General features: G+C 41.0%; 2 protein-coding genes across 2 annotated transcripts in view; one reads left to right on the forward strand and one right to left on the reverse strand.

Moving 5' to 3' along the window:
* adam19a (ADAM metallopeptidase domain 19a) overlaps nt 1–22,165 on the reverse strand; it is a 281,413-nt gene that overhangs the window by 144,140 nt on the left and 115,108 nt on the right. The window contains exons 19-22 of the mRNA XM_033983382.2: nt 20,687–20,696; nt 19,708–19,959; nt 11,729–11,919; nt 10,789–11,342 (exon numbers count right to left, since the gene is read on the reverse strand). Coding sequence (XP_033839273.1) covers nt 11,291–11,342; nt 11,729–11,919; nt 19,708–19,959; nt 20,687–20,696 — 505 coding nt within the window. The 3' untranslated portion in view covers nt 10,789–11,290. The remainder of the gene's footprint in view (nt 1–10,788; nt 11,343–11,728; nt 11,920–19,707; nt 19,960–20,686; nt 20,697–22,165) is intronic.
* On the forward strand, nt 913–9,134 carry LOC117386077 (PC-esterase domain-containing protein 1A-like). Its single transcript, XM_033983381.2, has 7 exons — nt 913–1,039; nt 1,521–1,600; nt 2,270–2,502; nt 3,896–4,046; nt 4,676–4,964; nt 7,672–7,806; nt 8,919–9,134. The coding sequence occupies exons 1-7, from the start codon at nt 964–966 to the stop codon at nt 9,044–9,046; spliced, it is 1,092 nt and encodes a 363-aa protein (XP_033839272.2). The 5' UTR covers nt 913–963; the 3' UTR covers nt 9,047–9,134.

Below are 22,165 nucleotides of genomic sequence, written 5' to 3' on the forward strand. Positions count from 1 at the left end.
AAGAAAGCTAGAATGATTGATTTAGGAGGAGAATGACTATATCAAGAGAGGGGCGGAGCCTGACATACAGTCAATCTGTCTGTCAGAGACAGACGTGGTGCCATTGGAGCTTCTGTAGATAGTCACGCCCAGGGCAATTCCCATAATGAAACGTTGATCAACGTTAGAAAAGAACGAAAAAGAAATGAATGTCTTCATTTTTAAGATATGGTTTTAAATTTAACAGGCGCAACCTTATTCAACACAGACAAACAGTGGCTATATTATTATTAGGCCTACATATTATTATGTACTTATCTAAGCGTTTAACAAAAGATTTTAAATCATTATTGGAGATGATTATTCATTAGGCCTGGCTGTCTGATGAAACGCCCTCCGGTGCTGGAGTGAGGAACTGCACGAGCTCACGGTGCAGGTGGATGCGCCTTGTAGAAGTCCTTCGTCTGGAGTTTACACGGGTCAGCTTCGCTCTCATCTCTGTAAACTAGTCTTAACCCGGTAAGACTAGTCTGCGTCAAATCCACCAGGACATGGAGCCGTTTCAGTATGTTTTTACTTGATTTTTGGTTATTAAACCACGCTACAGCTGTGTCCAATTAAGAGCTCGTCTCATGTTCAGGGTGGCGTTAAATGACAGAAAACCTTTATTTATACTTTTTAGTATGTCAAGAACTGCGGGTGTGAATGTTTTAATTCATCATCCTGTGACATTCTGGAATAGGCTTTATTTAAAAAAAAAAAAAAAAGACTAGATTGATTGATTTATTTTTATTTTTTAATTGTGGTCCACCAAAGATATTATTGTAAAGATTTGTTAGAGAATTGAACAATATTGACCATCAGACCACAAAGCAGTCAATTATTCAGCGAACTGTCATTTATAAGACCAAAGCAGTTATGAGCTGGGGGTGAGTCTACCTTTTAACAACGTGCTGCTGTTATGTTGTCAGACATGAGCAGACCATGAGGAGCTTTGTGAAGACCACTCAAGCGAAAATGCTGCTCCACAACAAGTTTGTGGTAATTCTGGGAGGATCAGGTGAGAAATGCACAGGGTTGCTACTTTGGACATTTTTCTGAAAGATAAATACTGACAGAATTTGAGATGACAGACAAAATATGACAACAGTTCTCTATAACAATAGCAATATATGATTTTAGTTGCATGTTGTCAGGCTAATGGAAATATACTCATAGGCCTATTTGCTTCTGAACTACTGAAAATTTCTCCTGAAAGACAACATTTTTGCACCCCTTGTATTTTAAAGATTTCAACACTAAGCTTTTTTGAGGAATGTTGAACAGTACCTACTTTATAAACATCTAGACCTGTCAAAATAATTGCAAATGGCATAACATTTTGTAAGCCAACAATGAATACAGATCAATATTGTACATTTAGAAAAGTGTTCATCAAGATTATCCTAGTTATTATGCCAGTTGAATATAGTCACTAATAGTTATATGTGGAATATAGTCACTAGTTGTTTGTTTTCTGTGTAACTTCTTTGTGATTGCAGTGCAGCGGTCCATGTACAAAGACCTTGTGCGACTCCTACAGACAGAGAAGTTCTTGACCCTGTCTCAGCTCAAGTCCAAAGTAAGACCTGTTCCCCACCCCAGTCCCAGCACAACCCACCAATCACACATGAGTCACTGTTTCTGAATAGGAAGTAAATAGGATTTCTAACAACCACAGCCACTACAATAGACACAATTAGAATGCAACACTGTGCCTAGGTAATTAACAAGGAAAATAAACCATGGCCTCAAGAGGTAATTAACAGAAGTAAATAGTTCTTCAGTTATTGCAGGTTACTGCAATTTGGATCTAAATGGAAGTTGGCGCTTGTTTGTGTTTTTGCCTTATTTGCCTGGGTGGAGCTGATTCATTTTGGAGTAAAGCATTGTTTTAAAATGTGTCCAGTTGTTCACATCTGTCACAGCTGTCAAAAAACACATTTGGATTATTTGACTTTCTAAGATTCATTCATTTAAAAATGTGTGACTAACAGCCTGTATAGTGCGTATCGTAATAACCACTATACCAACTTATCACTCAATAAACATTGAGCCCCAAAAAATATTGTTCTATCTTTCATTTACTGTGGAAGTGGAATAAGTAACTTTTATGATCTTAATGGATATGGTCTACTCAAGTTAAACATTAATGAATTTGGAGTTATTGTGTCAGTGGTATAAAGTAGTTTCAATATTGTGTATTGTTGTGACAGGTCTATAGAGTAATACTGTCCTCTTTTCCCTGCAGGGGGAACACTCATTTGAGAGGGACCAGCTGCTAGAAGGGGGTAGCCTGGGTCTCATGTCCAATGGGACAGAGTACAGAGAGGTGCGGCAGTACCGCACAGAACACCACCTGCTGCGCTTCTACTTCATCACGCGTGTATACTCTGTGTACATGCAGAGCATCCTGGACCAGCTCAGACAGGGGTTCAAGCCCGACCTCATCATCGTCAGCTCCTGTGTGTGGGACATGACGCGGTACACTACTGTGTGTCCCACTCATTTCTGCTTGGGTCATTGATTTTCATCCTACCCTTTCCTCTCTGCTGCCTCCACCAACACTCCCTTCTCCTCTACCAGTTTAGATTAAGATTAGAAAGGAATGATGAGAAATGAATCAAGAAAGGTTCTTATTTCTTCCTTTGGTTTTATTTTTAAAAGCTGCACTATCTAACATTTCGGGTGGAGGGTCTATCACCCGCTTGTTTCCATTGAGATGTTATTGCTTATCCAGGAATGTTTTACTGCATGACATCTTTTGCCAAGTAGGTGACTCCACCAGGCCAAATTTGTGGAAAGATGAACCAACTCCTAGTAAGAATGTCCAGTTTTTAGCAATAAAAAGACCTGTAATAAAATAAATGTAATAATAAGTTTAATGCCATATGGTAACATCTCAACTGTGGCACACCCCCATCAGAAAAGTTGCATACTGCACCTTTTATCTTAATTACATTTTTACATTTGGATGCTTAGTAGTTTCTTTCCCATTGGTTTTCATTCATCCTTCCTTCCTTGCTTCAAGTTTTCTGCTTTGTTCATTAAAATTTAGAATATTCCTCCAAAAAATCTAATATCTTACCATTCAATCCAACATTGCTCTTGCTGATTGTGCCCTTCTCCAGAGCAAAAGTCCATGTATCACAGATCAAAGTGTCCATGTATTATTGTCATAGGAGCGCTGCAGGTCCTGTTCCTGGTGGATTAGCTATCTGAGCGCTCTTATTATGATGCAGTCAGAGGAGATGATGTGGCTAATGCATTGTCCCCTGACTCCGCTCTGATCACCAGGGACACAGCTCCAGCGCCACTCTCCATCTCTTTCACATTAACTCCACCATCACCAAATAAAGTATACCCTAGTGAGCCACGTCTTCCTCATTTGCCTGTTTGTGTTCTTCTGCCCACATTTAATCAGACAAGTTCTGCAGAGGCTCACGGAATATTAGAAAAACATCCAACATGGAAAACCAATCATTAGAGCTATAGTGATAAATGACAGGGAGACTCTACTGATTAACAGTACAATATAGATGTGTACATATTGACATATTTCTTGTCATTGAACTGAAACTGAAGTGCAAACTAGCAAAGGCCATTGGTATTGTATATCCTTGAATGTTAATATTTAAAGGCACGCTATGTAACGTTCCTGAAGGGACCACTGCTTTTCTCCATGGAGAGGTAGTTTGCCTAAAATGTTCTACAGTATTAAACATGACCTATGTATCTCCAGGAAGACAAGCAGATCATCAGGCAGGTTCCAGGTCAGATTTTTGGTGGTAGTAGGAGCTTTTACATGGTATTTATTTGGGTAGATACCTGTGTGAATAAATGCTATACAGTGTAAGATTTTGATGTTTTTGTGCAGGTATGGCCCGAACTGCCTGGAGAAGTACAAAGAGAACCTGCACAGATTCTTTGGACAGATGAAAAGTATGGTGTGTCACAACAGCCTGATGGTCTGGACCCTGGCCATGCCTCTGGCCAAGAAGATTAAAGGAGGCTTCCTAGTGCCTGAGGTCAGAGACATCTCACTGTACACATCCTTCTGTGGGCCTATTCTATCAGAGCCTCAGATGTTTTAAGTGAGAGCCCCATTGTTTGGTTTATTGCGCAACATATCTACTAGACTTCCTCATTTGTGTGTGAGGATTGCTCTTTTATCACAGAAGGCCAGTCTTAATTAGGTTTTGTGCTGAGTGAAAAGGTGCTCACCTCAGCTGCTATCATATGTGCATAAAGGAAACTCCAAACAGACTCATGCTTTAAATTTGATTCATATTCTAATAGACTATTGAACACAAGAATACACACGTTCATAGGGTTACTTGAATGTAGAGTGATTAATTCATGTGAGTGACAGAGGTGTAAAAATTTGAACAGTGTTTTTTTTCACTCACCAGTTCAATGTCATTAGAGTATTTAACAATTGTATGTCCAGCAGCTAAAAATATATTTCCAACGGTGTATTGATATGGAAAAAGCCACAGGTACAGAAATCAAAGCATAAACGTCTATTGGACTCATGAGGAAAGGGAGGTGCAAAGAGACAGCAGCTGAATGTGTTCAATATACTGTATACATATGTTTTGATGTCTAAAACAAGTATGACCCCTCTGGTCGATTTGACTAAAGCTGTTTTATGCAGGTGAGCCACCTGTGGCCCTCCCTCTGCCAGGACATCATCGAGGCAAACTTCTACAGCGGGCAGCTGGCTGACACTTACGGCCTTGACATCTTAGACCTCCACTTCCACTTCAGGCGGTGTCTGCAGCACCGTATGCCCGATGGAGTTCACTGGGATGCCCTGGCCCACCGTTCCATTAGCACCCTCCTGCTACTGCATGTGGCTCAGGCCTGGGGAGTCATCCTCAAGGTGGACTCTTCCATCTCTGCCTCCCCAGCTCCACCCCCTCCTGCTAGTTCTGCTGCACCAGGTGAGGAACAGTCCTGAGCTAGCACTTGCAGTATACTTCTCCTGTTTAATAGAGCATTGATATCACATGGTGTCATTTGAAGTTGAACAAATGCACAAAGCCAAAGTGAGGTGAATAGCCCCTCCCTCTTCCTCCACTGATGGACCCAGGTCAGTGACTTTTCACTTCATAGCTGGAATAAACAATAAGGTGGTCTTGTGTTCTTTGGCAGGACCGGCACCGAGCCCATGGTGTTCCCGACACAGACCTCCAGGCAGCACGCCGCCCCACACAATGGAACACATTTTCTATCTTCTTTTATAACTAATGCTACATGCAGCCAATGTTTGTCTTTAATGTTCAGACTGAACCAGTAGAACTAACCCAGGTCAAACCCAGGTCCAACCCAGGACTAAGAAAACATACTGAGATTGGGTTTGTAATCATCTGATGCATGCTGCATATTTGCGACATAGACAAGTGTTCAAATAATTTAAAAATGATAATTCCTTTTAATGATACATTATCTAGCAGAGCATAGAACAAACTGCTGCAGAGGATAATCATTTCTCTTATGATGTACTATATACAAGTTATTACAGCTTTTAAAATGGAAAGGAAAAGAGGAAAATTCAGTGAACTCAGGAAGGCCACAGTGTGCTGCTTTAAAATGAGATTGAATGTATTGTTGTATAAAAACCCCACTATTCATTTATTGGTCCCTGAGGTTGTGTGTGTCTTGGTAGATAAGCACTTTTCTGAGCTGTAAAACCCACAAAAGGCTTCTGAAATCTTGTGGACATGATTTTGACATTATTGCTCAGTAAAGTCTAAATACCACAGATCTGTGATCTCTGCTCCCACATGACTTTAGCCTAGCAGACCCTGGGTGGAGACCTCTGGTTGAGACCCCAGGTTGAGACCTCCAGTTGAACTTTGACAAGGTTATCTCTGCTTTTCTTTTGCACTTGGCAATCAGGCTGCCCTTTCACTAGGACCTCATGATTGCATCAGGATAGTAATCAGCAGTTATTCACTGTGGCCCCACCCCCTCCCCCTTCAATATAACTATGACTGAAGGAGGCAGCCACATGGCATAATCAGAGGTGGCTTTTTCACTCTATTCTATATTATATGTACAGTAGTATGTGTGATAGAAAGAAAGGTTGTATTGTATTAAAATAAGGCATTTTTCATTGACAAATATGAATGAGTATGTTTTGGCTGTCATTTAATAGCTGTTTTTCTGTAATGTGATTGGATGGAGAACATTACAAAGACTTGTTTTTGCTCAGTGCTCTGTGGTTTTAGGTTAAATTCTAAGAAAGGAGATGGTGATGATGGGGTGCAGGTATCTTATTTGGCCCAAGTAAAAGTGAGTGTGTAAGGTTGAGCCAAAGGCTGTCACAGTATCACATTTTAGTGTTCCAATGATTGTGAGAAGAAATCACAATTTTCCCATCATGCACGATTGTTGACATCATAACCAAATAATAGGAAATCCTTTATTTTCTGTCATTCACATTGTCTAATAGCTTTCTATAGTCAAACTTTCTGAATGATAGAGATAAAACGGCACTTATGATAATATAATCTTGACATTCCTATTTGAGCTCATCTTACAATAACTATTTTAAAGAACAATTTGTGTGCAGTCTGAGCTGACATAACCACCTCCTCTACATCTCTGTAATTTGCAACTTAGCAGTGTTCCCTAAACTGCCTTTAATTTACTTCCAAATGTTCCTCACACCAATTAGCTTTAGTTTGAATTCAACTCCTTCAGTCAAAATCTTCCCTGCGTCCCTTGAGCTTCTCCACAGTGCATATCAAACAGGCCTTTTCTATATAATGTATGCGTCTTTGTCTGCCTCTGCTTCTCTATGATGTTATTGATAAAGTTAGTCACCTCTTTTGTTTTTAGACCTGGTACAATTTCTGCGTAAAAAAAAATACAAAGTCTTGAGTGTGTTGAAGACTCTAAATGTGATGGCCCCCTGAGCAGAAGCGGCAGGTATAGTGTGGCTGGTGAGACAGGAGAGAGTGTCTCCTGCTGGGCCTGCTTCCACTGACAGGCATGCCACAATTGCGAATCAGTGAATGTGTGTCTGCTATCTGTGCTGTTGGAATATTTCTGTTGGCAGTAATCATGTTGATGTCAGAAACATGTTGTGTAGTTTGGATTTTTCTTTTAACTTCAAAATATTAACCATATTGTCACTTGCAAACACATTTAGCATGGTAGATGTTGTACCTATAATTAAGTTACAGGTACACTATACAAGATTTCTGGTTGAGAAGTCTCCATCTACGTGTCTCCATGGAGATATTGTTTTGCCTTGAGTGTTCAGCAGTTCAGTATTTAACTTGCTTATCTTGCATTTATTCAGATAAGTGTTTTTTTTTTTTTTTTTCTTTTTTGTTTGCTCAAAATTACCTTGGAAAAAAAAATTCGTAATGGCTGTGGGCTTACCTATCCACAGTTCTGAATTGTAACTTATATTGGTGGTGTCACCTCCTTGTCTTGATGAAGCTAGATAAGTTTAATGCCATGCTAAGGAACATTACTGCCGCCAGAAAAGGGGCATAGTACAGCTTTAAAACATGAGCCGGACCCACTTAAACTTTAGCTGTTGTGTGCTTTTGAGGACAGGCTAACCACATTCATAGTTCTATTTTCCATTTTGTTAAGAGGACAGATTTGCTCTTGTTGCCCCTGTTTTTCTAGATGCTCCTTTCTGTGCTCCGTGGCAACACTTCCCCAGACCTGCCTTTAGAATGCACCCCTCCCCACATCCTCTGCTCCCACCCTCAGGGAGAATGATGTTCCCTCTCCACCCTCCCTTCAGATGTCCCCCGCCAGGTATCACACTTTTCAGAGTATTGGAAAGTTTTTACAATAACATGAGTGGGATATACAGTGCCCAGCATATTTACCTGAAGAAATGTTTGTTCTGCTACTTCTATAACTTCTGGTAGTATTTCTGCTGCTACTGCTAGTATGATAACAAATTATTATTTTGCTAATCAATTCATCTAGCTATTGTTGTTGTGATTAATAAATTAGCTGCTTGGATTGCAAAAGTCCTGTGAGATTTTTACTGAATTTGACCCAGATAAAGCTTAAGTGATTCAGCTTGAAAATTCCCGATGGAATATATTTACAGACCATTTTCCATCAACCCCACCAAATTTCCGGTGTTATTTTGATGTAATTAAGTCTGAATCAGAACCTCATCGCCTCATTTCTACACACATGCCATGCTTAAGAATCTGTTTCTAGGCCCAAAAACAATTATTTCATTACTAAACCAGTTATCATTTCAATCATAAAGTTGCCCCTATTACTCCTGTCGCCTAAACCACTGCTACTGCTACTCTTACTTTTAAACTGCTACTCACAAGCCGGTACTCAGCCTGTATTATTGAAGCTTCTCTAGTCTACCACATCTTCCACTGAGTTTATTCTGTTGTCCCTGAGAAAGTGTGACCCCTCACACACTTTGTTCTCCCTCCCTCTACTTTCACTATCAAAAAGCACACATCTCCTCTGCTCTGCCAACACAAGCAGTGCCCCACACTTTCTCCTCTAAGCCAAACATTCTGTCTGTTTCAAGTCTATACTCACAAACTCCGGGTGAAGGTTTTAAAATAAATGCATGTAACTGTGTATGGGCTGACAGGACAAACTTAATTCTCATTAGATTATAGGGATGATGTAGGGAGGATTACATTTAGTGGATGTTTGAATACATTTCTTATGAGATGTCATTCTGCACTAGGAAAGAAATTATTACGAATTTGCTTGGACTTTGAGACTAGACTTAATCTGTCCTACATAATTTTAAGTTGTAGTTTGAAAATACTTGACTGCTTTCTCTGGTTCTGATAATGATCATGTGAATGTTTAACTAGTTTAACAGTTTATTTTAATATTAAGTCCAAGTGCTGAGAGATATTTGGTCTTGTGTTCAGACTGGGGTGGAGGATGGGGTCCAGTGCGAGGGGGCTGCTCTGGAATTGTGAGGAGGAGAAGACTGAACAGCAGAATGCACCCGTACTACCCCCCAGCACCCGAACTACCCCCCATGTGGAGACAGTGACGTACACCCAGAGGAGACCCCTCACATGCTTTACTGTACACTATTGTAATTCTGAACGATAATGTGAAAAATAAAATGTTTTGCTGTGATGTTGAGGGCTTCTCCTTCTGTACAAATACAATGCACACTTTTTGTACTGGATTACTGCAGATAACTCATGTATGTAATGCAAGAATATTGCATGTGCACACTCTGAGCATTCTAGACCCCTTTGGAAAGTAGTACTTCCTGTGGTCCCACTAAAAGGGGGATTTGGCAGTGAAAAACACTCAAGGTCCACAGTGTAGCGCTCCGTACCGGCCCTAAGCGAGGCTTGAGTCTACTGTAGCAGGCTGGTCTTCAAATATGAGGCACTGGTTTCTCTCTCTGAGTGTAGTAGAGTAAAATTCACTTGTGTACTCTGACTAGGAAGAGTGTATTTGTGTATTTCCTCAGTCTCTTTACCACAGTGGCCTGATTTGGCCTTGTATTGGTTCTGCTCTAGCTCATATCCAACCACTGAGTGCATGGAGCCCCATACCCATCTTCAATTACATCCCATAAATGTCAGGCCAGCACTTGGCCTCACAGAGCAGTGGTCGACGTGAGCAGAATCCAGCATGCTGTTTCTATGCACACATATTCCACACATGCAGCACAGGGCTGATAAAGCCAGCTGCACTGACTAACATGCAAATGACAGCCGTAATAGACTGTGCTCTTCATTTCTCTAATGACTCCTGATTAGAGAGTGTAGATTCTAGTGAGGGCTGCCCTCTGTTTATACCTCCCATTTGAGCCCAGAGGAATAACCACTGATTTCATCATCTGTCGGCAGAGGGTAAGGGCATCCGCTTCAAAAAGTCCACTGTATATCAGGATCAGATATTCAAAGGATCGACAAAACTGAAATGTAGATGCCTTTAAATTTCAGTCAAAGCTGAACTTTAAAACTCAAATCAATGCTGAAATTAACTATCATTTATGTGTCTAAATATAAACATGAGTCTTCAAAGAGGCTTTGTATCAAAATGTTTGTTACACTTCAAAAGTCAGAACACGCAGCAAATGACATTCAAATCAATATGAACGAGTGGGTGTGTCCACTACCATGTAAACATCACTGTGATTGGCTCTCCTCCACCCAGTACAGACAATAAATTATCAATGTGTCAAACAAAACACAGGATTGTGGTAAACACAATGGCATTTTCAAGCATATTTGGACACACCCCAAGTATGAAGACACCTCTTTGGCACATAACATAAATCGTGATCAAGAAATTAACTTGTAAACAATACAACAGTTGATACAAAATGCAGTTTTATACAGACAGCATTAACGCAATACAAAAACATAACTCTTAAAAATGATTTGGCAAATGAGTGCCCCCCCCCCCCCCCCCCCCCCCCATTGAATCTCAGTCTGCAAGGCCTCTGTGCAGAACCGCGTCAAGTGGATGCTGCGCTGGGACTGTGGGATCAAACGGCCACTGACAAAAAGACTATATAAAAAACACTCCTCCTGCTCTCTGCTCTGAGTGAGAAGATGTAGATGTCATTTGGCTTCTAACAGTGAATGGATGAATTTACAGAGCTCAAATGTTTTTTGATACCAAGGTTTATGATACCATTACTTTATTTTGGTACCATGTTATCTATTTGTCCTCTGTCTGTGCAGACATGACCTCTGCCCTCCTGTGTGCTGAGTGCTGAGGTATGCCTTGTGTCCAAGCATATGAATGGCCATGTTTCTCATATACTTGTTTTTATTGTTGTATCGTGACTAATAAACCCAGGTCTTTGATGATCTTTAAAGAAGTAGAGGATGTACTTTGCAGTATTAAATATAGTTGCTTTGAATGCAATTCTTCTCTTACCAGATTTAGACTCTATTGTCCCTACAAAGAAATTTGACCTCTGCAATTAATCTCCTTCAACCAGGGAGTGAGGTTGGAGTATGTCTTGAACCTGGGACCTTCTTGCTGTGAGGCGAGTGCAAGGCCGATCCACTGTGCTGCCATGTAGACTCTCCCAGTGTAAAAATGAGCAGAAAGCAGTGGATTGTTTTTGTGTGTTCAAGGCCTTTTCTGTCAGGATCTGAGGCTTTCACCTGGACTGTGGCACATCATGTGGTTGTGTCTCCAGGTTTCACTTTGAGCTTGTCCTCTGCTGCTCTGTGCACTCCTGTGTGCCCAGCCAAAGTCTCTTTAGTGCAAATAGGCTGTATGCACCCCGCTCTGTAGAGGCGGGGAGAGCAGAAGGTCATTTTCGTGGCGGAGATGAGGCTGTGTTTGGTTTGGCACCTGGGACCGGTCTATAAAGGACATGAGGAAAAGGGGAGAGACTGTAAATCATGCAGTGCACAGCTAAACAGTCCTCTTTGAAGAGGAGAATGACTAGATTTTCAAGTAGACATGAATCAAGCCATTTCCATGTTAAAGAAGCAATGTTCAGATTGCATGTATTGTTCAAAATTGGAAAACTTTGGTAGTGAGTTCTCTTAAAAGTATAAGTGTGATCACTGAATCAGCAGACCCTCAAATACAGATACGATTTGGAGCCAAAAGTTAGATTTCTAAAACTTGTATTGACCTCACTATGTTCACTGGTCAAGAATAAAAATCAAATGGTAAAGAATCGCTTTGTGAATTTGTGTTCACATCAAATGAGTTGGAGTGCAATGTGTGTGCTGATGCCCACCTGAGTACTCTGAGAGGGGGGATGGCTGTGACTTTGCCCACAGGTTTGGGCCCCATGGCTGGAGGCATCATCACCTGCAGACCTGGGGAGGGTCTGGGCTTCACTGAGGGAGACGCCCCCCGCGCCGGGCTGAGGGGGAGGGGCCTTCGAGGGGGAAAGGCCGAGGGCGCAGATGGCAGCTCAGACACCAACTAATGGAGACAGAGAGAGATAGATTAAATTAGAACAGCATTTTTGCTCATCTCCAAGTAACTGACAGTATTGTGAGATGGCAATATTAGTGACTGAAAGAAAATTACTTGAATGTGGGATAACTGTGTATCGTTGTATTTGAAATATAACAATGACTGAACTTGAGACTTGTTAGAGATTTAATGGGTTTTTACAGTGAGCATCAGGTTGATGGTATGATAGTGATAATACCGTACCATGAGACAACTTCTTTAAAAGTGTTCTACTTATGTTCTACTCTTTTATGCTATTCATTTGGTTCTGTCCTTTGTCCTTGTAGTCATGTTCCACTGTCACTTTTGACCACATGGTCAACTTCTAGGGGAGGATCCGTCCTCTGCTTGTCTCCATGGAGATGTTATTGCTTTGCATAGAATATTCCACAGTATGGCAATAAACTTATCAACCTCAAATTTACTCAATTACAGAAAAAAAAAAAAATCATTGTTACCGTGAGAGGGCTTGTCTCTCAACTTAGCCTGCTGGCATGACATGTTTGTCTCCATGGTTAATGCTGTGGAACATTGCAGGAAATATAGGCTGTACACCTTTTGATACTATTTTGTTCACCGTAACAATCAGGTAATCCGCACAAATGGCAAAAATATAATAAAAGCCTCCTAGGGCACTTTGGGAGGTACTAAAGTAATGTTGACCCATTTTCTTTAGACTTCCAAGGAAACAAAAACGGTTCCTTAATTTGAATCTATCACCGAAAGCCGATCCTAACGCTGCAGCCACGTTCCACTCTGCAGGAGACAGAATAGACGTCATTACTTATTACTGCGGGGCCTGCACTGATTACAGCCCATTGTAAAATTTGATTGCCGTCTTTTGAGAGTGACTCCTTACTGAACTCACTCAAATGATTTGGTTACACTGCAGGTGCCAGCTGTTTTTACTCTGCTCCCAATGCAACCGGGAATATCAAACAGGCCTATCAGAGCTGCCTTTTACCCTCAGGGAAATCCAACTTTTACCAACTGTCATATTTCAGCTCGATGTGAGCCTGCAAAATGTTGTGCTTCATAGACAGATTGCAACTTTGAGCTAAAGTGAAAAAATGTTCCTTATTCCGCTGTATTTCTGTTTTTTTCGATAAATAAAATTGTGCGTAGTATAATAAAAAGACATTTGATTCCAAAGAACCCGGGAGGTTTGATCTGTTGCTCTGAAATCACTCCAGTCTGGCTTCTCCAAGTTAAAAACTTAAAAACTGGATATTTTAAATAATATTTCCAAATCATAGCAGAAAACTTTTTGGATTAATAAAATAAAATGTAGTCCTTCAAAGAAACAGCATTTAAAATGAAGCTAAACAGCCATAACATACACAAACTGCAAATGCTTTCTATGTGGGTCATTTCTGAAGAAATGTATTTTTCATCCAGATGTTAACTCGGCAGTCTTTGGGTTACCTTTTCATCTAAAAGTGGGGAAAAAAGCTGCTTGCCTCGTCCAATTGGCATTGTCCATTCCAGTCTCAGAAATTGTATTGGAGCAGCGCAGATGTGCTTTGTGGATATGAAAGATGAAAACATGACAGCCCATAACCTCTGACTTGTGCTGTGACACTTTGCAGAAGCGAGGTGCAATAATAAATAAAAAAGCCCACGTGCTTGAAATGAGGAAAAGCTTTGGAGGAGCTGAGTGAGTCTATCAGAGTGTGCACAAGACTGACAGCATAGACAAAGACATGGACAAGTCAGGCTTAGTCATCTCAACAAACACAAGAGCACGTTTTCAAAAGGCATCTATTTAAAAGAGGTTTACTAGGATCAAACCAGCATGTAACTGTTTCATAAATAACATTAAAAGTCACGCTAAATGATTACTTGTGTTGTGAGAGAGGTAACTTAACCGACAAACCACCTTTTAAGATAAAACTACCTTTTCAGACAGACAGTTTGCATGCAAATTACACACAATATTATACAAGTCATGGACCAATGGATCTCAACAGTGGAGTGGGACTTTTGCTTCTGCAAGTAACATTCTTATTCCGTTTAACTCAAAAAGAGAAAAAGGTGTATGTATGTGTATACACACACACGCACACACGCACACACACACACATATATATATATATATATATATATATACACACACACATATATATACACACACACATACACACACACACACATATATATATATATATATATATATCATGGCCATATATATAAATGAATAACGTTAATAGTTAAAATATATTTACAATGTATTTTCAGGTTTTCTATATACCATGCATTCTATGTAAATGCAGGTGGCACGACACCTGAATGAATCCATGGAGATAGAAAGTTAAAACCATCTCCATGGTTATAAGTTTTTATGGTAAACTGTTGAGTATTATAACCACAGGAACCCAGCTATGTTTGATTACTTATAGTCAGTTACCACCACACTCACACATTTTAGTAGATCCATGATTACCACGTAGCTGGTTAGCCAATGAAAAATTTACATACGGAATCTAAACTTATTCTTATTTTTTGCCTGGATGATTTGTTTAATTACTATAATTAATTAAAACCACGTGAAACTGAAGCGCAAGGGGCGCATGTAACCATTGCGGCGCTTTCCACACGGAGCAGTGCACAGCACTAAGTCATGGATCGACTGCACAACAGAAAAAAGAGTGAGTGTTTTAGATCCACAAGGGAGTTTCTACATTTTCATATAGAAAGCCAGCAGAACATGTAAATTCCCAAAAACACGAGGATCTTATTGTAGAGAAATTTTTATTCAGCCACCATCTTGACACACAGGTAAAAACTCCCAGAACCGCGCCTCTCCTGAGGTCTCGCGACAGAACACAAACTCACATGGGAAGTTAACAATCTCCCTCTCTCTTTAAAGAAAAATAAATTAAAAGCATATTTTAAGTGTGCTTTGGTAAGTTAACACCCTTATTTCAGAACAATAACTGCACACAAAAGTATTAGTGGCATAATGGCATAACAGTTTTTTGGTTTAACAAAAAAAATTAAAAACAATTACAATAACCACAAACCCTCATCTAGAGCCTTGAAAAGCATAAGGGATGAGGCTCCCTTTTTAGTGAGACAGTCGGCAAGCTGTGACTTAGCCTCTGACCAACGGACCTCTTTTATTTTCTTAGATTGTAAAAGCTCCTTGATGCTGCTTATTTCTAGCCTGAGCCTCTTCTCTGTGACCTGCTTAGTAGACTTAAGTGCATCAAAAAGTGAATGGTTGTCGGTAACACAGATAAGGGGAAGAGCATTCAAGCTTGCATTTCCAGTAGTGAGCTCAGAGAACAGTGTAGCCAGAAACATTGCATTGTCTATACCATCTGACATGGCAAGGGTTTCTCCTGCCAGAGTGCTTCTCACCACACGTCTGATCTTCTTAGACTGCCAAAACAGAGGGGAAAACTTGCCATCTTTACCCATGAGTGCAATCAAAACTCCTCCCTGTGTGCCACCATCTGGAAGATTGCCAAGAGAAGCATCACTGAAGACAACTAGACTCAAATCAGCATTGTTTCCTAAGTGCTGAAACTTAAGTGTGACCTTCTCTGACTTAAGTCTACGGATCACTTTGTTCACTTCATGAATAGACTGGACAGTAGCCTTTTTAATGTTGGATGCTAGGCTACATGTGTCAAACATTACATCTGGCCTTGTTTGTTTAGCAACCCACAAGATCTGTCCTATTTTGGACCTGAGCTGCTCTGTCTCTGTTTCGTTTAAGAGAGCATCCCTCTGCACAGCCCGGGCGGCCTGTAAATGGACTGGTTGCAGATTTTGTACGTAATTGTGCTGATGAACTAATACTTTATGACCAACTGTGGTAATGTCCATCCCCACATAAGAAAAACTCTCATGTTCTTCACGGCCTACATGACAGGTAGATTTAAGTACAGGAATCACATTTGTTACAAAGTGCTCGGATCCTGCCCAAAGAAAATCATCTACATGACATGCCAGTAAACCTGTGACCTCAGAATGGTCATTCAGCCAATAGAACACTGCAGGATCAACCTGAGACATTTTACCACCAGTGTTCAGCATCAGTTCTTTAACCTTGTTGTACCAGTAGAGGGAGGCATCTGCAAGTCCATACACACATTTCTTTAGTTTCCACAGTACACCGTCCACACCCACTTCAGGTGGGGGTCGAATGTAAATGTCTCTCGAGAGTTCCATACCCTGCAAGAAGGCAGATTTAATGTCCATAGAGTGAACCTTCCACTTGTTTTGACTGGCAACAGCTAACAGCAATCTAAGTGACTCAGATGCACATGTGGGAGAGTCTTTCTGCAAACTCTGAATATTTACCTCTTCAAAACCTCTTGCTACAAGCCGTGCCTTTGGGACAATACCATTTGGCGTTTCTTTTAGTGTACAGACCCATCTAGTAGATACACATTTTTGACCTCTATCTGTGACTTCCTCAAAAACATTATTGTTTTGCCAATTCTCGATTTCTTGCTGTTTAGCACCATCAAAAGAAATATCTTTAGTAATAAGAACATCATTGTCCACATTTTCAGACTCAATGTCAAGGTTGTCAACATGTGACATGTCTAATGCTTGCTTTTGCCCCTCACTGCCATCTGGCTCAAGATATTGCACATTGTACCAATCTTTGTACTGCCCTTTTGCTTTCCCTGCTCTGCTTAAGACTCTGGCAGTGTACTGAACACCATCTTCTCTGTTAGTAAATGTGACTTTCTGCCCTGTTTTCAGTTTTAAATCAGAAGTTGCATAACGATCTGTTTCAGGAGGTGTAACATTAATTTGTCTGGGGTTTTCTGTCATTTCACTTTCACTGTTGTCATTGATTTGTTCTTCTTCTTCACCTCTTTGTTCACCATCTGAACTTTCTGACCCATCAATCGTCACTGTGTTTTTATTTTCTTTGTTGTTTTCAGGAGTAGTGTGCAATATCTGTTTCTCTGCATCTTGTGCATTCACTTTACTCAATCTGGACTGGTGCACACGTACAAGGATCCCCCCATGTCTGATAAACACCACAGACCCATCCTGACCAATAACTACACCTGGACCTTTCCACTCTGTACTGTCTGCTCGTTTATAGTACACTCTGTCTCCTGTCTCATACTTGTCATCTGTAGGCCTAAGCTGCTTGCGTAGTGCCCTCCTTATTCTTTCTGAGCATTCCACCTCTGTGAAAGCTCTCCTAGAGGCATGTAGTGCCGCTATGTGCTGCCCTACTCTGGTGCTCATAGTTGTGCCCTCTAGAGCAGGTGGCTTATCAACCAAAACAGAAGGGAGATTAGGATTTTGACCAAATACTAGCTGATGTGGGCTGCAACCATGCACATTGATCATACTGTTCTTAGCCATAAGGGCCCAGTCTAAAGCAATTTGCCAACCACACCCATTTTCCTTTTTCACCTTCATGAGGATCTCAGTCAGTGTCATGTTGTGTCTCTCCAACAACCCGTTGCTCCAGGGACTGTATCCTGCTGTAGTCTTTATTTCAATGTTGAAGTTTTCTGCCATGTCTCGTATCTCCTCATTGTTGAACTCTCCGCCATTGTCAGTGTAGATCCGTTTTGGGGCTCCATGGACGCTTATCCACGAGTGAATGAAAGAGTTAACAATCTCCGACGGCTTCTTGGTCCTCACAATGTTTCCAGCGCTGAAGCGTGTGAAATGGTCGATGATGTGGAGGTACCATACACCAGGTTCCAGCTCATGTAGATCCATTGCCACTGTCTCATTGTACTCTGAGGCTAAAGGCAAACCAACAGCAGGCTTGGGCTTGGTTCTGCTGTATCTTTGACATATTTCACAGTCACGAATGATTTCTTGCAGGATGACTGGACAGTCTTGATCAGTATTTCCAGAGCTGTGTATGAGCTTCTGCAGCCTCTCTGCAGAGGCATGGCCAAACTGCTTGTGAAGTTTCAGGAGAACTTTATGCTTTTCTTTTATGGACATGTCTGCAGTAACAACCAGAACATCATTGTCATTACAGCTCACTTCTGCATTTACATCTCTAATGTCCACACAATAGTGCCCTGAGCTAGTGAGCTCCAGAGGCACAGGCCGCTTGAACATGATAACTCTGTCATTCTCCATGTCCAAAACAGTTCCTGCTCTCTTCAGGGACATTTTGCTCAATAAGAGAGGAATATCAGCAGGAACTACTTCAGTTTCAATGTGGCACTTTGTAGGTCCTATTTTGGCTGGGAGTTTCACTTTTCTGTTGGAGTACACAACTTGGCCATCTCCAAATCTAAATGGTTTGTGGCTGGGAGATTCCGTTTGCATCAGTTTGTTTTTTTGTCTTTTGGTAAGATCCTTCACGTAACTGTCCAGCCACTTTTGACCACACACAGTACGTGTACAAGCCGTGTCAATGATGGCAGAGCCCAATGACTCAGTTAAGAAGATCTCCGAGTCAGTCATAGCTTTAGTAAACAGGGTAATGTTACACTCCTCCACATTTTCATCTTCAGTCAACTTAACTTCATTCCTCCGGTGAGGACAGTCTTTCGCCCAATGGTACGTGCTCTGACAAATGGCGCATCTCGTTCGCCTGCCGTATTTGTCCAGTGGATTGGTGCCTTGCTGTGGCCGCTGGCGCTGATGTGCGCCCTGTGATGGGTCACTACGTCTGGATTTTCCGGTCGGTTTTTGCTCCGTGAAAAACGCTGTATCTTGATTTTCGTTGTTGTTCGTTCCACCTGTTGTCTTTCCACCAAAGATCCGTTTTAACGCTGACTTCATAGATACAAAAGTGAGCTCAGTGCACGCAGTAAGCGCGAGTTGTCTGTTTTTCTCCTCCAGACACGCCGTGTCCAGGAGCTTGAAGGCAAGTACAGCGTCAGGCAGAGTCATGTTGTACTTTTTCATTCGGTTGTATCTCTGCTCAAAGTCAATGATATAATCCGCCATGGACACCGCACTGTCTTTTGTTATCGAGTCAAAATAAGAGTACGCTTCGTAAGCGCGGTCTTTTTCTTCTCTCAAAAACACCGCATCCAATTTTGCAAGTAACGTTTCCATACCGTTATCCTTGTTCAAATCCTCCGCGGATATTTCCAACGCTGTTTCTCGGGCTCTCCCTTCGAGCCCAAGTGCCACCGCGAGCGCCTGCTTTTTCTCGTCCAGCTCCGTAACAAGTCTCCAGATACTAACTTCATTTTTCCAACACTCGTAAGGCCTGGCTTCGTCAAACTTCGGCGGTACTCTGTAATTGGTAACCATCCTCTGCTACCATGTAAATTCCCAAAAACACGAGGATCTTATTGTAGAGAAATTTTTATTCAGCCACCATCTTGACACACAGGTAAAAACTCCCAGAACCGCGCCTCTCCTGAGGTCTCGCGACAGAACACAAACTCACATGGGAAGTTAACAGAACATACTTCTCTAGACCAAGTAAGAGTAAGGTTTGTGCAGATGCAAGCCTGCTCAAAATAAGGAGACACATTTTTGTATGTTTTTCAGAGAAATAAAAACCCAAACAAAAAAATTTAAACGCTCTTTTATTTATTCTACTCTATACACTCCATGCAGACTTTGGAGGATTTTAGCCCTGTAATTAATCATAAATCCAATCAGACTTCTTTTTGTCTGTTCACTCACTGAGCGCAAGTACATTATATTTCTGTTCCAAGTTATAGATAGATTTACCCTTGACCTTTTATGTTTGTAAATACAGAACCATCCATGCCATATTTAATGCTTTAATATCCTTTCCTACCATATTCTCTTCTATCAGACCCATGTATTTTGTGTGCTTACCAGTGGAGATCTGGTAGGGTTGAGGGGCAGAGGCTTCTTGGGTGGGCTGAGTCTCTGAGGGGTAGGAGGGGTCTTGTGTGGGGCGACAGGAGGTTTGCCCACAGGGAGAGGCGGTCGCACAGCCTTACTGTCCCGGACTGCACCCGTGGGTGACAGGGCCGGTCTGAGCGGGCGCACTATGTTCACAGGCTGGGTGCCATTGGAGACAGGGCCTGGTCTGAGCGGCAGCATCTCTTTACTGGTGTGAGGCAGCTACAACAGGAGGGAAATAGGATCAGTCAGTAGTGTGCAAATTGTGGTAGACATGGGGTAACTTTGGTATTAAGATTTTGACCCTATTTAGTTTACTAGTTTACTTTTTAACACCACTGTGCTGGTTTAGTCTTGTCTTGAAAGTCTTTAGTATTGGGTGGACCTGGTTGTCCCTATAGTCACTGAGTAAGTTATGTGGCCTGTGCTTTTACTGTTTTACAAAAGGTACTACAATCTCTACTGAACCGAGGTTGCCATTGCCTAAACCTGAACATTGAGGATAATGTGTGTGTGTATATAAGCTGGAAACCAACTGGATTTCAATTTTGAAACTGGCAATCTAAAGCCTTATGTGGGGCTCATTCTGGTTTCTGATTGTATGACTATCTAGAGAACCAAAACACCAAATAATAACACAAATAAATGGGATATGTTAAAATGTTTGGCTGCAGGAAGACGGATCCTGATGCCTCCCTACCCCCACATCACATCATTGACCAGACCCCAAGCGATTCTATCCCAACCGAACTAAAATTCCTAATCATTGTTCTCACAGACTTTTTCCAATTTTTTTTTTTTACCTACAAGTTTCCGTTTAAGTTATACGTTTATTTATAGCTGTTTCTGAACCTTTATAAACCGATAAGTTATTAAAACAGTTAGCAGAATCTTGCATTTTAAATGGCTTTTTTGTATTTAAAACAATTGTGTTATGGATATTCGTTACCACGCATAGACTGCATAAAAGAGTGGACAAAGTGAGTGTGACATCACCCATAGCACTCAAATTAAGCTAATCGAGGCTAGCGGTTACGATGCAAATTTGGAGCCGAGGTCCATTTTGGAATTTCAACCGCAAGCAAACAAAGAGCCAATCTGGAGTGAAACTGTGGAAGATAACACAGCTTCCAGCCCACACCACTGATTTAGCAGGGCATTTAGCAACACTGTTAATCATGTTGCTAACACCAGTGGGAGCAACCTTGGGGAAAAAAAGCTTCTGATTTGTTATTTATTGATGTATCTGTAATTTTGAGTTACAGACAAAATACTAAAATAAAAATACCAGGATCACACAGAACGGGTCAATATGAACATTTTAAGACCAAAATAAGGAGCCTGACAGCAGCAGTTACAGAGAGAAGAGCGCCAGTCTTTCTATGTTAAGCGTATTGGAGTCAATGGAGCCGGAAGCATCCCACGTTCACTTCCTGTTTGGTTATTTTAATATCCATCCATCCATGTTTGGAACGCGCCGGCTAGGAGGTTAGCTATGTTTGATTACTTATAGTCAGTTACCACCACACTCCGTTATTTTAGTAGATCCATGATTACTACGTAGCTGGTTAGCCGATGAAAAATTTACATACGGAATCTAAACTTATTCTTATTTTTTGCCTGGATGATTTGTTTAATTATTATAATTAATTAAAACCACGTGAAACTGAAGCGCAAGGGGCGCATGTAACCATTGCGGCGCTTGTTTCCACACGGAGCAGTGCACAGCACTAAGTCATGGATCGACTGCACAACAGAAAAAAGAGTGAGTGTTTTAGATCCACGAGGGAGTTTAGGGAGCGGAGTTTTGTTGTGTGCAAAAGCACAGAGGAGCGCGATGATGAAAACATATCAGTTCAATAAAAGACCGCGACGAGAGGTGAAGGGCGAAGGGTGAAGAGGCTAAGGCGAAAAGCACACGCATGGATACGTCCATGGATGTCCATGGACACACGGAGCTACTGCTGCAAAATGACTCTACCTCAGTGCAGACTGAGCTCAAAGCACAACACTGCAGAATAAACACATGTACATCTATTATCTATCAAATGCATTCATTTTCAATTCATAAAAACTAACTGTAGTTCACATTTAATGTGGCCTGTTTGCAATAATTACAGTTAACAAATAAATTGGAAATAAATCTTTTAGGGACATTTTGATTTGGTCTATCGTAGAAGTTAAATGTTTCTGTTTGGGGGACGTGCATTTAAGAAAAACAACTTATTTAATTATGAACCACTATGAACTATGAACTTAAAAATGGCTATATATGTTAATTAAATGTTTAAAAATTAAATGTTATTAAATGGAAAGTAAAAAATAAAAAAAATACATAAATTAATCAAAGTAAGTAATAGATGCCCCTACTTCAGACCCAACGTCCTATGGACATCAGACCTCCATCGAATCCCCGACAACACAATAA

Source organism: Periophthalmus magnuspinnatus, chromosome 18, assembly GCF_009829125.3.
Source record: "Periophthalmus magnuspinnatus isolate fPerMag1 chromosome 18, fPerMag1.2.pri, whole genome shotgun sequence".
NCBI classification, from domain to species: domain Eukaryota; kingdom Metazoa; phylum Chordata; class Actinopteri; order Gobiiformes; family Gobiidae; genus Periophthalmus; species Periophthalmus magnuspinnatus.